At 37.0% G+C, this 18590-nt stretch overlaps 1 protein-coding gene across 2 annotated transcripts in view; it reads left to right on the plus strand.

The window, feature by feature from the left end:
- LOC103464064 (cytosolic carboxypeptidase 6) overlaps positions 1 to 18590 on the plus strand; it is a 311033-nt gene that overhangs the window by 3261 nt on the left and 289182 nt on the right. For both annotated transcript variants that reach the window (XM_008407872.2, XM_008407873.1), the window contains exon 3: positions 17527 to 17651. In XM_008407872.2, coding sequence (XP_008406094.1) covers positions 17527 to 17651 — 125 coding nt within the window. The remainder of the gene's footprint in view (positions 1 to 17526; positions 17652 to 18590) is intronic.

Consider the following 18590-nt stretch of genomic DNA (forward strand, 5'->3'; position numbering starts at 1 on the left):
TACAACGTTTCCTTGTTAAATAAAATTGTGTTCCATATTTACATGTATTTGAATAGAAATGTTAAAAGTTCCAACATGAAGCCCCTGGAAAAACTTTTGTAGCCTTGTCAGTGGAAATGGTAGATGATAAAGTGCGAAGAAAAAATGTTTATTGTATCATTGTGATGATGTTACAGTTGTTTCGTGAAAATAGTCTGTTTCATGGCCATTTGTATTTAAGAAAGGGGTATGCAAAACGACAAAGGGAGAATTTGAAGAACAAAAACCAAAAGTAGTGAAATGCCCACATAAGATTACAGGAAACCCTGTAGAAACGAGATGCAATTTGTCACATGTTCTGATACCTGAGATACTTCTGACAACCATGAAATTAAAGTCAATTGTGTAAGCATGAGGGAATTTTATACATTTTCAACCAAATGCCAGCTTGTCTGCTCACACCCACAAATTTTCTCTAAGACTCAGATCAGGGCATTGTGATGGCTTCTCCAGAGCTTGTAGGCTTGTCTTTTTTGGTTCTTATCTTTTAGCTAATGTGTAACTAATTTAGTGGTATGCTTGGGTTCATTTTCCATTTATTTTTCCATGAACTATTTCTGTGAAAGCTTTACCTTCCTGAGTGATGTCTCGACTCAAGCTGTTTGCTTCAGATGTTCTTTCCTCTTGATGTCATCTAGTTTCAGAGCACAAACTGGTCTGCATCAGCCACACAGCATGATGCTTCCACCTTCGTACTTTGTTGGTGGGATGATGTTGCTAAGCTTGCAAGCATGCTCCTTCCCCCCCCAACTGTTCCAATGTGGTTATTATTTCCGCCCATTATCTATACCCACTGTGCAGACCATCGTTATTATCAAACATTTTAATTTTAGGTTCATTAGGGCACAAGACATGTCTCCAGAAACTAAGGTATTTCTTCTTAAGAGCATTTGGAAACCACGACTAAATAAGATTTCTTATTTCATTCTTTCACTTAGCAAATTGAAATAATTTTTATAGTTCTAACTGACCCTAAAACAGGACAGTTTCAGTCTGATTTACTGTCAGTAAAATAAAAATTTACACGTCTTTTATTAAAATTTCATGCTAACATAACATGAGGTTTAATGCCTCCCTCTTGTTGCTATCAACATCCTCTGCACTCTTACAATACATAGTTTTTTTTGGTTGTGTTAGCATAAAAAGAATAAATATATATTTATTCAAGTGGAAACTGGTCATATAAATTCTTCGCCGAATGTGTAAAACCTCATTTAAATTTAGATTGTGCTCACCTCCCTTTTTTCAAGCTATGTGCTAACGAAGTCAGAGATGGTCAGCAGACCTTCATACAGCAAATGCATAATGACTTTGATTGTTAGTTTTGGGTACTGAAACCTTTAAAGGTCTGTTTTTAAACTGACATCTTATGACAACTAATAGAATTGTGTTGCTTTCCTTAATGTATACAAATGGAATTATATATATTCAAATGGAATTTGCTGAACAGATAAGGAAGTGATTTCTCCTTACAGAACAATAGAAATGAGAAGATTTTCCCTAATCTTTAAACATTAAGTTCCAGCCCTTTGTTTCTTTTAGTGGCTGATAATTATTTTTGCATAATTATTATTATTTTTTGTTTTGTTTTGAAAATTGAAATTACATTCTTATGTAATTTCAATTACATAAGAATGTAATTGAATTTGTTTCGTTGCTCACTCGCACTTAGCCAAGGCTTAAAAGTAGATCGTGGTGATGAGTAAAATTACATCAAAGGCTTGACAGGAAGCAGACAGTGGTGGCTTTGTTTTGCTTCACCTCTGGACTGTTCTTCAAATGTAATTAAGCCCTCATTGATTCATCATACTACTCTCTGTCAATAATGACTTACAATATGAAAGAAAGTCCTCAGGAGTGGCAAGTGTTTAATGGGATCCATTGATAAGCTCAGCTCATAGATTCATCCCGTCTTACATTAGAATCATGAAGACCTCAAACTTACCAAAAACCTTTTTGGTCTCAAAGTTGTAGCTGATGACGGAAACATGTCCTGAATTTGTTCAAATCGGTCAAAGTGTTGTTACCACCACTTACACCATTTTGAGTTGTCTAACTTACTAAGTTTAGTATTTGGTCATTCGTTTGATTCTTTTATTCAGTTCAGTTTTCTTTTTATGCTCTCAGTTCTAAACATGCCGTCTCCATGCACTTTTCAGAGAAAAAGGCAGTTCAGTACAATCCTATAAGCATATTTCAAGGCAGTTATATACATTCTGAATTTGTCCTAGTTATCAAACACAGCAGTCACGTTCAGTTTATTATTCAAATTAGTTAAAACGTTTCTGTTCAAGCAAACCCAGCAGATTGCATCGAGTCACTGACTTGCATCATTCAAGTCAGAACTCTCTGGTCAAATCACAGAACTACTGTGACAGATTGTGTGTTTTTGTCAAGGTGGGAATCAGCCTACTTTTATAAACTAGGACAGGTGTCAGAAACAGTCCCCATTACTGAAGTCAAGCTACTTTCTTTCATGTGCATTCACAGGATATTTTTCATTGTGTGTGCCTGTTTGTATTCATCCCAACATGTTTGTTTTTTTTTTTTCTCTGCGTGCACTGTGAACTGTATTTAATATATGTGGCCTTATCTTTTTCTTTTTTTTTGGCCTGCTTCACTCTCTAAAAAAAACCCCAAATAAACAGAGTTATAACTTGACAGAGGGAAAACTCATGAAACATAGAACTTGTGCATGTCAGATAGAAAATAATTTTGGTAGTACAGATGAAAAGAAAACATGGATTATTAGTGGGATGGTTGGCGTTTGGTGTATAAAAATCAGCTGGGGTCGTCAGGAGCTATTCCTGTACTCCAGATTATGCTATGAATCAAGATAGTCAAGTTTCTATTGATTAAATAAGAGCAAGAGGTTTTTACAATGAAGCCTAATACTCACAATGACTGACTTGAAGAGTCTGAAACATGCTGTGAGTATGCAGGTCTCTGCAACACCTCATTTCTCTCTCTCTTTTTTTATGAAATAGTTCTGATGGAAAAGCACCCCAAAATAGAAGTGGCATATTTCTTTATTAGCATATTTTTCTGTTTTGTAAATCAGCATAAGTGAAATCAAGATTTGTTATTTTTTTGCCACCATTCTACCTGCGCATAAAAATTCTACTTTGTATTTTGCAATGCAAAGTCATACAATTTATGGATGTTTTTTGTTTTGTATTGCTCACCAGTCTCAGAATGACTCGTCTTTATGGGCCTTTCAAAGGCGGCGCTACTTGTCTGAATCACTCCTGATGTCTGATGTATTGAGAGACTCTTCCAGGCTCTCTCTCTTTCTCTCTCCCTCTCTGTTACATGTCCTTGGCAGCAGAGAAGTTTCACCGCTCAAATCACTAAATGGCCTCTCCAGTTTTCCCTTTTAGCAGTTTTCTCTTCTCGCTCATTCTTTTCAGTCAGGAACAAAGTATGGAGATAAATTGGAGCTGTCTTGGGACTGCTGGAAAGACTATTGCTTCTGATTTATGCTATTTACAGACCATTTGTAACCATAAGAGATTACTCTTTATTATTATTGTCTGTTTTTGTTTTCTTTTTACTCCTCTCATATCCCATCTTTGACTTTCTCCGGACAGTATTGTTATTTTTATTACTCTATCCATGCCCTCTCACGTACCCTCTTATATTGAATTAACCCTTACAGTAAGCTTTCGTCAAAGTTCTGGAAAGCTCATGTCATGTGTGTTTAAAACATTTATTATTAGTATTTTTGAATAATTGTAGGAGGGATGACTAAGCTATAATGTGTTGTGGAGACAATCTTAATACATCTAGCTGCATGCTGGTTAAACATCTGGGTTTTTAGCTAAAGTACAGTGACCATGTTCCCTCTGGGGTGAATGTTGAACCAATGAATCGATTGCGAATCAATGTGTTATTTTTGTGCAGTAGAAGCATACAATTAGCAAACAAATGTAATTTCTGTCCAAGTATCTTGACTTTCGTTTAACATGGTTATATCTAATCACTGACTGAATACATTGGCTCAGTTTTAGTGGCTGGGGATGCTGCAAGTCGAAACCAGAACAACTACATTAAGGACTACAGGACTACCTTTGCACATGGTGTGTGTGCTCTACCAACTGAGCCACCCAGTGCTGAGGAATAGGCTGAAACATTTTAAGGGGAAAACTTATTCTCACTCCAACCTGCTTCTGCTGTGGTTCTTTATTGAATTGAATTGAATTCAAAAATGCTTTATTAATCCCAGAGGGAAATTAGATTGTTTGAAAGTCTTTCTATCTAACTTTGCTAAATCAATCACTACAATGTAATTGTTTGCTTTGTGTGGCATGATATCCAAACACCTTGAGCTTCGTTTGCTCCAAACAGCTCAGAAGTTGCATTGACTCCCATTCAAATCATGGCAGATATGTTTCCCCCAAAGGAGGCATGGCAATTTGTTAGAAGGAAGTGACACAAAACTGAATTCATCTGTTGTCTTTATCATGTGGGCCTGGTGGTGGCGTGACAGTCTGTTTTGCCATGGAACATATCAGTGTCATTTCATGAAAAGCAGACTGATAATCTTGTCTGACATTCAGGGGTGTTGCGCATGGTTATGTCTAATCACTGACTGAACACATTGGCTCAAATTTAGTGTTTGGGGATGCCAGGAAGTAGTACAAACAACCTCGGTGTTTTGTAAGTTAATTGTTGATGGCTCTGATATGGTCTACCCGTAAGAAACCCCGTCAGTACCTCATCTTTTCAAAATGTCACTAAATGCTAGCAGCAGCGAGCTGTTTTGAAAATTTTCAGTAATGAAAGGATTTTATTATCAACGATACACACGGTGTGACAATGAGATTTGGAAAGGTTGAAGGGAGGAAAAACTCACACACTTGATATTATGGAAAATGGCATGTTTATAACTCAAAATTGGCATTGTTGTTACTTCATCTGTACCGAGGGAGGTGGTCTGACTCAAATGAGTCCAAGTTTTTTTTCTAAATCCAGCTCCAGGCTGTTTTTGTGTTCTCTGCATTTTTGGAACTTCACTACTCATTGGCTCAAAGCCTGCTTCTAGCATCATAATATAAGTGTGTCAAAAGTGAATATTACTGCAACCTGATTTCCTCATTGCACAAGTTATGCTCGCACACCAGGCTCCAATGATTCATCCAGTAATTTATTTCCTTGCAATTCCTGACACCATAAACACAGTTTCTGAGCAGGCGCCTCATTTTTCTTCTGAGACAAGATTGTGCAGTTTGAGAAAATGGTGAGGATTTGTAATGCTTTAGTGGTTCATGTTTTTCAAGCTGCCTGTGTTTATTCTGCTGATTTATGTAGACAACGTCGCTCTGAGATCAGCTTCATTGATGTGCCAGGGTTTGTTTGATAACACAAATTCATGTACAAAAAAAAAAAAAATACTTGCACAGTGACGGGTGAAACACTGACGGGAACAGCATTGTGAAAGAATATAGGTTGCTTTAAAACGAGGCTCATATGATGCGGGGGCTCTACTCAAAGTAAAAGGCGTATGTTTCCACAGCCATTTCCAACGCCTTGGTTTTAGCGAATGCGACTGGGATTTGAAAATAGCCTATAGTAAGTTTATAGCAATCACATAGATTACTGGCATGTTTGCTTTAAACTTCCTTACAGCCAAATTGGCGTATGTTTACCACCCAACACACAGCAAGGATCAGACTGAAAACACCACCTACTTGTTAGAGTAAGTTAACAGGCTCAGACAATGACAGGTCAGGGAATACTGGCGTTGACACAGTCTCTGTTTAAAACCTAAAATGGTATACCTTGATACTGGTGAGCAGTCCGTGGTTACCAGCGCTATGTGAAGCTGTAGTAATTTTAGTGACTTTGTAAAATTGCTCGGTTTCTGTTTTCTCTTTCAGATGTAGGGACATATTGCTAACAGTAGTGCAAAAATCATTTAACAACCATACATAGATATTTTACATCCTCCCTGTGATTTTAATTTGACCTGTTGACTGTATTTCATTTGCTGAAATGAAGATTCAGTTCTGTGAGTGATATCTTTTTCTTTTTATCCTTCTTTAACTGTTGTTAATTTACCCTAAAATTATACTATATAACAAACAAACATTATCTTAATTTCCATGTTTGAAATTATGCAGTAATTATCTTATCATTGGACTGATTTTCTGAAATTGAATTTTCTTGGAAGGGAAATGGACATTACCTTGGCTTTATTATATGTATATAGTACCTGCGTATTACTTTTCTTATTTTTTCTGCGTTGCACCCCGTTTGGTAGCATTATCAGGTAAAACAAAGATTAGAAAATTCACTGGTTTCCTGCCAAGCATTTTGAACAGTGTCCAGCACTGCTCGCTTTATGGCTTGGCTTCTAGCCACTTCACTTCTCTGCTTGTTTAATATAAAACAATCTGATCAACAATGAAAAAATAAGTTAGAGGGTAAGCCAAAAAAAAAAGATAGATTGAAGGCGGGTGTCTTATGTACCAACAGCATTTTTCCCTTGAGGGTCAATATTTCAGATCAGGATCCTTTTATTAGTACACTTGCTTGCATGCGCATACATTTTTTTTACTGTAAACTGTAAAAATGACTGTTTTTACTTGAATGACAAGACTCCTTGGCACATGTGTAGAAAAGGTTTTTATACCAATTTGGTTTTTGACTTATTGGTTATTGGCAAGTAATGTCTTGCCTCTTGTTTCACTTCTTGTCTTGCATCGGCTCCCTGCTTTTCTAAACTCATTACGGACCAATCAGCCCCAGGCCTTTAAGTGTGCACCCAGAGGGAGCAGTAACTGTAAATAAACACTACTGCAGGCTCTCCGATAACATGTTACCAGGATGATAACAGCCCTTCTTAGCGGGCCTGTTGACCTTCTCCTTGCCTTAGGCTTGCGAAGGACTCCTCGGCTCTTTGTGCTTTTATCTCCAAATTCCTCTCTACCTCTAGAACTTCTACTTATGATGAGAGGGAAGCCAGGAGAAGGTTACTTCAAAAGAAGGAAGAGAGGATATTTGGAGAGGGGAATGTTTTGAGTGCAAAACATAATCGAGCCAGAACAGCAAAGGACCCTTCTACTTCATCTGCCTTTGCAGTTACTGTTGGGCTTAATGTAATTAACACAGAAGTATTTATTCAGTGGTCACTGACATAGTAGATCCAAAGAGGAAAAGAGGAAGAAAGTTAGCGCAAAGAGGGACATGAGGGCAGAGGAAAAGTTTGTGGAAAAAGCAGAGAAGAACGGAAGATGACGGTGTCGAAAACTCTGATAAGACATCATTCAGTAAGCTAACCTAGCTTCCTAAGCTCAGATAACAGATGAGAGTGAAGATTACACTCCTGCATGGCTCACTATTCAGTACTAATGCAGAGTGTCTGACAGTAGCATGTCCAGAGCTGAGGGGCTGAAGCACTGTCTGGATGAGATTGATAATACAATTAAGCTAGTCCCAGTATGAATGCATCACTATGACCCATTACTACACCAACCTCTTCAGATGGCGCATACAAGTCTGGCTCTAGGGCCTTTTGGAAGGAAAAAAAATACAATTATGAAAGGCTAGCTGGAAAATGTGTTCTCTTTAGAATGTGCAGGCAGGCCTGTTCATCATCAGATATGTGTGGGCTGCCTGCATATCTCACTGCTGTCCTCAGGCCGAGCTTTCTTCATTTATATTGAAACGAGGAGCTCACTGGAGCATGGATGGACTCATAACAATATGATTTTTTCCCTTATTGTCTCCTCTTATTGTCTGCTCTTATCCTTGGTTTGTTGTATATTCAGATTATTTTCACAACAATTTCTACATATTGTCTGCGTAAGAAATGCATGCATTTATGCCTTTCTGTGTGACTGCAATGGATGTAGGAGTTGATTTAAATATCAAATTTCAATTTGGATCGTCGTACGTTGAGAAAAGGTTTAAAAGTACCTGAACTTAAATATATTTTAGCAATAAGGTATTGATTTTTACAGTATAGAATATGGAAGCTTGTACAAATTTTTAAACTCTTCATACATCATCTCAAGTTTCTGTTTTGATGTACTCAAATTTTTAAGATGGTCTTTGAGAATAACTGTGAGTACCTCCTCTTCTGGATGTTCCTGCAGTTCTTTTAGTTCCACGTTATATTTAAGATGATGTATTAAAAATGTTGAATCGTAGGTAGTCAGTGCACTAGCATTGAGTCAACTACTATTAAATATTTAAAGTTTAAGTTATTATGATGCTAAAAAGTGCTCTGGTTTTGCCCGTGTTCTAGGGAGCTAGCTTGTCTGCTTCACTGAGGTACATACAGGTGCATCTAGATAAATTAGGGTGTCATTGAAAAGTGTATTTATTTTACTCATGCAATTCAAAAAGTGAAATTCTAATATAGCTTAATTACACACAGTTATATACCTCAAGTGGTTATGCCTGTTGATTTGGATTATTGTGGATTAATTAATATTCTAACATTCAGTGTCTCTGACTTTAGAGTCTTTCATTAAAACAAACAAAATACATTTTAAAAACAACAATGGGAAGTTTTGTTCTGACCTGCAAAAATATGGGGACAACAACTTCTGCTAGGACATTAAGGATTAGGGTTAGGGATCACATTAAGCTGCAAAGAGCTAAAGAATCTGGGTAAAATTAACTATATTAATAGAAAGAATGTGTTATAAATAATGCTGCATAACTTTAGCCAAGACGGTGAAGCAAAGCCCATTCAAGAGATAGAGGAAATTCACAAGGCGTGACTTACAACTGGAGTCAGTGCTTCAACAACCACCTGACATGGAAGTAGTTTCTGATTTAGGGTAAGGAGAAAATCAACTGGACTGTTGATCAGTGGTGCAAACTCCTCTTTCCAGGTTAAAGTAAAATTTATATTTCATCTGTAAATTAAGGTTCCAGAGCAGGAGAACCTTAATTTGAAGGACCAATGCAATGTGAAGCTTCCAGAGACACTGATGACTTGGGGACCCGTATCATCTGCTGACTCTGGCTTCATGAACTCAGAGTCCGATGAGTGGTCTAATAGTACATTTCATGGCATTTCATTCTTTCCTCCCCCGACAAACTTGATTGTTTTTGTATAATATTCTGGTTTCTGAGAGTCTTCGTTTTGGGATTTCGTTAGATGTAAAAGCCGTGACTAAAAATAAATCCTTTAATAAAACAATGTAATCTGTGTAATATGGGCTACAGTTATTGAATTGAATTAGTGAAATAGAATAACTTTTCATGGATATTCTAGCTTAGTCAGAGGCATCTGTAGTTCTTCTGACTGTGACTATTCCCCGCTGTGGGTAAAAACTGCTTCTTCAGAGCCTGTCTTCTGTTGAAACCATTTCTGATGAGATTGTTGAACGTTGTAGGGAAACCGAAGGACCTTATGCATCCTTAACTCTCTGTGTTAATATTTTTCTATATTGATTCCTAGTTTCTGATGACAGAATTTTCAGATTTTGTTAATCTGTTGTCGTCTTGTTTTTTTTTTTTTTTGCCTTCTTTCTCTCTCTACCTCATATTCTTCAAATTTTTAACAATTGTGTCAAGATAGGTTTTCATTAAGTTTCCCATTAGTGCAAACCAGAATTGAATTTATTTTAAAGTAAACTTTGGGAGTTTCTGCTTGTAGATTAACTTAGAAAGAAAAATATTTTGAGATTCTTTATGGCAACATGTAGCTGTTTCATAACATGTCTTGTTTTCTTGGTGTTTTGTGCTGTTTGTTTGGATCACATGCTTAATGGTATTTCTGCTGCATATGCAAACATAGTAATTTGGACAATGGACTCTTAATTTGTACTTTCTTTTCCACACCAGCTCATAATATGACTTTCTTCATTTGAATAAGTAAAAAAGAAAAGCGTCTTCAAATACAACATTGGCTGTGTTTATTTTAATAAACTTTACATGCTGTTCTAATTCTGAAAATACAGTTACACAAATTGTAAAACTTAAATCATCTAAGAAGCTATTCATATTTATTTTATGTTTGATACTAGTGTTGTAGTCCCATACAGACGTTTGCATGTTTCTTCTTGTTGCTTTTTAAAGACTTTTTTAGTTTTTCTTATTTATTTTGAAGGAAAGAGTGAGGTGGTGTGTTATCACTTGTCTGTAATCTGTGTTGCTCGATGTCACTGTACACACTCCACTGGCCATTGTCAGTGTCATGTTGTCAGATAAGTAACTTTAATTTTACGTGGATTAAACAACTGAAATAAAATGCGTTTATAAATCAGCATCAGTGCCTCTGACAGGTATGTTTAACATTTGTCATGTTACATGTATGTGAGAGATTTTCCAAAACGTTTTTTTTTTTTTTCACAGAATAGAGTCAGAGCCCATCCATTAATATTTTTTATATACTTTTCTTTACCTGTTGGGTTTAGAAAACTTTGTGGTGACCTGTTTAATCTTGCCTCCAGATGATGTGATAAGGCATCAGGGGGAAAGGCGTGTTGTGTGAAGTCATGAGGCACGAGATTGATGTCGCCTTAGTGACAACTTGCCTTTAGACAAGAAAGAGGGAGACGGAGTAAACCCAGACGTTTAGCTGTAGGACTAAACTGAGCCCCTCACGGTTGCTGCTGCTGCTGGCTGGAATCAATTCTATCTTTATCAGTCCCACTCTTACGTGTCCAGGAATCCTCCTTACACCGCAGAGCAGCTGGGGGGAAAACTGATGTGTTTTCCAATAATGAAATGGAACACAGCAAAAAATACATTTAAAAAGTGCCTGGCTGGTCTCCCTGAGCTGTACAGAGCTCTTTGTAATCGCATGTCTAGCTTTTAAGCACACTTTTTTTTCTTTTTAAGACCAGGAAAATAATGAATTTATTATTATTTTCCAGTATTTAGTCAAATTGGTCAAAACTGCATATCAAAATGATATGCAATTTTATGACAAGAATTTGAATTTTCTTTTTTTTTTTCATTATGAACAGAAAATGTGAATACTAATGTATATAATGCATTGCGATTTCAGGTTTTGCATCATGAAACCAACTAGGTATATCTTTTAGGTACAATACATTGAAGTTGCAGTATAACTTTTCTTTTATGAACAATATATATCTTTTTTTTTTACATATTTGTTAAAACTGTCAATATGTTTTGACAGTATAACATGAAACAGATGATCTTTGAAAAATCACTGAGATCCTCTGCTTCCTCCTTGTGGTCTGACAGCCGTCTTCAGAGATACTCTGCTCCCGGTCAGAAACAACCAATCAGAGCCAGGAGGAGAGTCTCAGCACTCTCAATCATGCTCATGTACGTGCTGCTCATTGTGTTAATGCCAGAGAAATGACTTACCGTTACAGGAAAACTGTTTATCTGCCGTTAGCAATGGCCATGCTGATGTNGGGGGGTGGATTACCAAGCACTGTCAGGTGAAGTCACTCAATCAGGTTTATTCAGATATTGTGTACAATACAGAGAGCTTGTAGGACAATCAATAATGAAGCAGGCCTGGGTGAAAAGCTCGGCCAGGCAGAGTCAACACATACGTTTTATACCAAGGATAAGGAAAGCAAAACAAGGGACGAGACAGTCTGCGTATTCATGAAAGGCTCTGATGTGGAGAGTTCTCCACAAAGCAAGGGGGAGGGTGTGAATGTGTAAAAAAAAATATTGTTTATAAAAGTTAAATACTGTACCTTTAAAGGGCCACTTAGTATTGTATAAAAAATATGTAAGGTTCCAACACTCAGCAATTATCTTCCCTAAACCAAGTAAACATATTCTCTCATATATATATATATATATATATATAAAGGTTTCATGCCTCAAAATATGGGAAATCCAGTTTCTTTAACACTGTACTTTTATCTGGCATTTCTTATTGTTGGTGTTGATTTAAAAGTCATTGGTGTGGTACAGATTGTTCTGCTTGTGTTGAGAATTTTTTATTTTTTTTAAAAAGGTATCTTCAAAAGGTTCAAGGCATGTTTAGTTGAGTGACAACCTTAGCTAACACAGAAATTAATTTTTTGTTTGAAAAATTTGGATGTTGTTTAAATCATACCCCACAAAACGGAGTCTTTGAGGGCTGTTTTGGGGCTCTTCTGTAGTTACTCTCAGTTATGTATACTTTTGTGTATTGCCTTTCTTGTCTACATTACGAAGCACAAGATTCATTTGTATTTCATAATAGACGATTAAAATTGTTTCATATAAACTACAATTTCTCAACCTCCAAAAAATAAAATAAAAATGGGTTGTTTAGGGGATCTAATCTACTCATCACTTCAGCTGGATCTTTTTTGGACAGCTGCTTAAGTTGACTTAAGAAACAATAATCTTGTGTTTTTGTTCCAGCTGTTGGTATTTTACACCTGTTTATCCAACTCCATGTTTTAATCTTTCTCGCTGTATATTTAATGTCTTGTTTGGCGAAATTCTAAAGCACATCAAATTTTGTTGCTTTTAAATTTACTATCCAAATTAATAACATTGTCATTGATTTTAAGTAGTTTGCAAAGTTTTTAAAGTTTTTTTTTTTTATTCACAAAGCTATTTACTGTTTATTTTAATAACAATTTACCCTTATTTAGGGTCTTTTGTTTATGGAGCCTAGCTAATTTTCATCACTTGTATTTTTATTGCTTAATGTTACTTGGATTGTTAAAATTGTGCCGTTTTACTTTGGGCAAATTTTTTAGAAATGAACGAATGTCTAGCAACATATTGACATTATCTTGCTTTTATTTTGCATCTCAGATTAACAACTTATTTTTCATTTTCTGAAACAATGAGAAATCTAGGGACAAACCACTATAAATACCTTTGTTGTCTTGTCCACTTTCTAAATGAGCGCTTCGATAGTGGACAATACACTATTCAAATGCTCATTTGGATTGTGAAATTTAAAAGACATTTAATTTCTTTTCAGATAATACAGCTGACAATAAAGTTAACTGCCCCATCATACATTACTTTTTATCTCCTAATTGTATGGACTGTTGTACTTACCCATCTTTAATTGCATGATTGCATGTGCATTCCTGGATGGCCTTTATCTTAAATTTGTGTTATCTAAAAGAATCGTGTATTAATTCATGGAAAATGCATTCATTGTTTTCGGGATTATTGAGAACGTGATTATACATCTGTGTGATTCAAAACCTTGCAATGTTTAGGATATGACAGGCCACATGTCCGCAGAGTAGAAAGCACTGTAACCACAAAGTCTGTCTCAGTGTGAAACAACTGGCTATTACTGTTTTAATGGCTGGCCACATGAGTGAGTTCCTCCTCTGGCCCGTGGCAGGCAGACTTGCACTTGCAGTGCAATGATCCATCTGCATGGCAGAAACTATCCATCCAGTGGATAGCTACAGGCTGCAGGTTGGCCCATTGTGTTGACTGAACACTATGACTGCTCCCTCTTGTACCTCTATAATGGGATTATATTAGCCAAGTTCTTTTGCGCCCTCTTCATCGCTCTCATCTCTGTCCTGCGCTCTTACACACACACACACACACACACACACACACACACACATATACGCACACACAAACAAGCACGTCTCTCTCTAATTACCCATGGGAACCCTATGTGTATGTCTTGGCCTTACCCTAACGTTAACCGTCACAATTGAATGTCTAACCCCTAACAGGTACATAAAACCTAATCATACCCTAATTCTGCTTCTCATCTTGCAACCTGATATGAATCCTAATTTGTAAATGGACCTCTATCCTATATTTTCAGTGTCATTTGGTCCTTAAATCATTGTCAAAAGAGATTGATTTTATGCGTTATAAAATAGGAAATTTTTTAATGATATCCAGTATGTAAATTTTTTGTCAATTCCATACTCTTAGTCCCAGTATCTCAAGATCTACTGTAACAGAAGGGAGTCACATACTTCAAAGACATGAAAGGACTTGATATTTCATAAAAACTTCTTGATATCCACATACAATATATCTCAGACTAGCAAACTACACATTATCAAGGTTGTTGAAGCTAGTAAAAGAATATTAAAGAAGATGCTTACATTTAAATTTCAGAGCATGATTGTCATCTTTCTGAGGTTTACCTTTGCAACACAAGGGGAATTTGGACACATCTATCCTTTAGTGATGAGAACCACAAGGGAGGTGCAATTTTTCTCATGAATTGAAAGGAGGTTCCATAAGCTGACATCCTTTTTGTTTTTGTAGTCCACAATGATGTGAAAAAATACACACACCAATCTGCACATTCATTCTTTAGGAGCTTAAAGAGTGAATTAAAGCCATTTACTTTGTAAACTAATTGTTGCATTCTGTGTTGCTGATACAAACATCTCAAACTGCAGCAAGTACAATAGTATTTTTCCTTCCCTCCTTCCTGTTTCTTTAATGATTTTCATGGGTGTGGGAGGGAATGGAGGAAGGGATAATCAGAGGAACACAAGAGGGTTTCTTTTCAGGGTTTTCCTCAAGGAGACCTTGTCAAGTGTAAAATCTTGTTTAGAACCAGCAATTGTGCCGCGTTGGGCTGCGGCAGCAGGTTTAAGCTGTTCATTGAAAACCAATTTGTTAATGTCTAAATGTTGTAGTAGTTTTCCCTCAAGGGCAAAGATTGATATTCAGCATAACCTGCTAAGACAGCAATGAAGAAGAATATTTACAGGAATGATACTCCAGAGGAATTATGTAAAAAATCTCAAACATTAAAAAAAAAATGTCTTGGCTCTTAGCTTTCCTAGTGTGTTGTTCATTAGCCTCACTTAACACAATTTGTCTGTGTTGTAAACAAACGACTAAGATATTTCTTGACAAATCTGATTTACTGTGACTGTCTCCTAGGGCCTCCACGGATTCAAAATGAAAAATCCCAGCTTTATATAGTTTGTCTTTAGTGTCTTCCATGACCGTTTCAAAAAGATTAGCCAGCCGTTAATGTTAGTTAAATACTAAATGATATGGGATTGATTAAAAGGGTCAGGCTACCAGCCCACCAAACTGCTTGGATCTGGAGGTAGCCACCATAAAATTAAAACGGGGATCAATGGCGTGTCATATCCCTGCTGCTCTGCGGGCTGAACATGTAATTCTAACCTTGAGGCTGTGGCCATCTTTCACGTCAGGCCTTCCAGCATCAGGCTCAATAACCCAGTCGCCCATGGCTACTGTCTGATGCTATCCAAGGTTCTGTATTAATAAGCAGAAGCAACCAGTAGTCTCCTTCTTCCATGTCCTATGTATATAGCTGACACCATCAAGAACAGACTAGGTTACTTTGGCTTATCAATCAGAAACTTCTAGGAAGGGTGGATGAAAGGTTTAGTGTTAAACTGAAAAACACTCAGTGCAGCAATGGTATATACAGTATATGCATATCGGCTATAGGATTATGGCTGGTACAGATATTTTGAATAACACTATTTTTTTCTTCATGCTACCAGATATATTAGGCAGGAAATTAACATTTTGTAAAAATGTGACAAAGGAAAGAGGGACAGGCTTCAGAATTTGACGAGGGGGAATTTGTGATGCTTTGTCACTGGGCCAGAGGATGTCCAAAGCTTCAGCTCATGTGGGGTTTTCCTGGTCCTACAGTGGCTAGTATTTATGAAAGGTTGTTTGAGGTAGGAGCAGTGGTGAATTAGTGACAGGCTAATGCATGGACACGTCTAGGTCGTGCTGTGAGCAATGAAGGCGGGCCCATGTGGTCTAATCCAGATGAGCTACTATAAATGAAATTGTTGAAGTAAAAGCTGGTTCCAAAAAAAATATCAGAATTTAAACTGTTCCAGTTTGTTGTGCATAGAGCTACATTGCTGCAGAACAGTCACTGGAGATAGTGTGATAGTTTGGGCATTGCTCTGCTTGGAAGCCTTTGGTTCTGCCATCTGGATGCTAGTTTGACCTGTGTAAAGATTGGCTACAGACCATGTACACCCTTTCACAGAAAAGTAATTCCCTGAAGGCTCTGGCTTTCAGCAGGATGTTGCACACTGCCACAAAGTAAAATGATTTATTTGTTAGTGTTTAATTGTAATGTTTAATTGTAGACTTCACCTCCTAAAACCCAAGATCTCACTCATATCACGCATTGTTGGGATGTGCTTGTTAAATCAGAGATATCGATCCATTTTTCTGCAATTAGTAATTTATATTAATTAGTTGAAATTAAACAAGGACGAAAACACTTTCTAGTTTGTATTTGTCAGTTTCAGGAACTTATTTTATGTTTACGTTCTTAACACAATGCAGCTACGGTAGTAGCTTGATTCTGAGATAGTGAATGTTGTATATAGTGTTGTCCATCATCATAAAATAGATTTTTAGTTTAAATTTCATGATGCCTTTTCATTGGATACTTTTACTGTAGCAGAGCAGTGTTTTAAGGTTTCTAGTCCTGCAAACTCACTTGTGGGTTTTCTATTCAAAGGCAGAAGAAGAGGAATCCCCTTTGGCAGTGTGGTAGTTAGACCATCTGTTTGTAATCACTTGTATATCCTTGCACAGGTTCTGCTGTTGTGCTGCAACCCGTCACCAGGTGGTCAACAGCACCCTGATGTACAGTTGTTAGGGAGCATTGGGCCTTGTGGTCCGCTTAGTGTGCCGGCAATGCTTACTCTTGAGCATCTGCTTCATTTAAACCAAGAACTTTAGTTACACATTAAGATGAAAAATTGGACTGCTCTTTTGTTGGATTTTAAAAAGGTGTGATAGTAATTTCTAGGTACACCCTTGTGTGCCTACTCACACAGGAACATGTTTATTCATTCATACATGTCTCTGCTCTCACTTTAATAACATTTGCATGCACAGAAGTATCAAAGTGTGAGTACGTGAATCAAAAACCAGTTGAAGCCAGGACTAACATTTGGAATCTCCCGGAATATTTAAAATTTTGATTCCCAGTCTGCTGATTGAAGAAGCTGCTGAATCAGAATCAATAGCAAGTCTGTGCACAGCCATGGGCAGAGTGGGCTTCACTTTAATAAAACAGCTGCCCAGTCAGCTCAATGCAGCATTTGCAGATAACATACATGATGCAAAGGACCACCTCTGGATTCATTGTGTAGAATTCATCAAGTGTTACGCTGACCTTCATCCGCTGCTTCTTTCACAATGCATGACCAACTGCCTAACTTTATTCACTGTTTATGATTTTATATTGTAGCTGCTGGTAAGTTGGACTTGGTTTTTGTTCCTTTTTTCTATGTTAGATTTTTTTTTTTGCAGCGGGTCAGCCCATCAGTGTGATCTCAATAAGCTGAGATGGTGCCTCACTTTGCCCTTGTCCGTCATTTTGACTGACAGGGTCAACAAATTCTGTCATTATCTATATTTACCCATCAAATTTTAAAATGATAATGACAGATTGAATTGCATTTATTTTTAATTCAGTTTGATTAATATTCAACAATGTGAAGACAGAATCCACACATCAAGCAGATGCATGCATGTAATCAGTAAATAAATGAAATTAAGAAGAAAAAAAAACCACTTGTGTCCATCCACAGTGTAATTAATATAAACTACTTGTTGTTGTAGGGAATCTGGGCCGTGTAGACTACATCAGTGATTTTGAGTTTGACCTCTTCATTCGACCTGACACCTGCAACCCTCGCTTCAGAGTCTGGTTCAACTTCACTGTGGAAAACATCCGGGAGACACAGGTCAGGATCATCTGATCTTTTTTGTTGTTGCCAGTCTTCACTGTGATTTTTCAATTGCCTTGTTCACCCTTTCACCTCTTTGAGGTGAAACACATGATGTGGCAAGTATTAGGATTTAAGAAAATATGTGCATTTTAATTATATCTGCACACTTAAAAAAAAGGATTTGCACAAATGGAAAGTTAACACATATAGTAGAATTTCAGATGAAGTACTATATTTCTAAATGAGAAACTTTAAAAAAAAATTTTGCCAGGCAGATTACTTCAGTTTAGGTGCTTGTCAACACAGAGTACTAAAAACAAACAGTTAAAAAGTTGGTATCGGTACTTTTGAAAACTTTTTTGTTTTTGTTTTAGAACATGGTGGATCTTATTTTCAATGACTTGACAGATTTACAATTATCCATTATATAAAAGTAATAATTTACAATCCAGATTAGAATTAATGATATTGATATTCAAAGGCAACTTTAAACAAATGCATATTTTTGTGTTTATTCAAACTTTGTTCCCTAAGCACTCTGTGGCCCCGTTTACACGACAACGATTTCGGGGGAAAACGGAAGAGTTTTGTTGCGTTTGTAGTGTGCGTTTACACGAAACCACCGAATGTTTTCTCTAACAACGGCACAGATTGAAAACGGGTTCCAGACCAGCTCATGCATAGTATGACGCAAAACATAGCTGCTTCCTACAATCCACAGAAGAAGAAGAAACTACTCACAATGCTGGTGTTACTGTTTCCCCATCAGATTCGGTTCCCTCAGCGTCTCTTCACCGCTCCGCACCGCCCAGGTGGCAAAATACACGGCTGGTTGTTCAGCGCTCTTATCTAGAGAACTACGGACCAGGACCAGCCCGGCTCCAGACGAGTTTAACAGGAGGGGCACCGACTTATTTTGGGGGGCAAAATGAGTCTACGTAGCTGAACATAGAC

Source organism: Poecilia reticulata, linkage group LG4 (assembly GCF_000633615.1).
Source record: "Poecilia reticulata strain Guanapo linkage group LG4, Guppy_female_1.0+MT, whole genome shotgun sequence".
Lineage (NCBI taxonomy): Eukaryota > Metazoa > Chordata > Actinopteri > Cyprinodontiformes > Poeciliidae > Poecilia > Poecilia reticulata.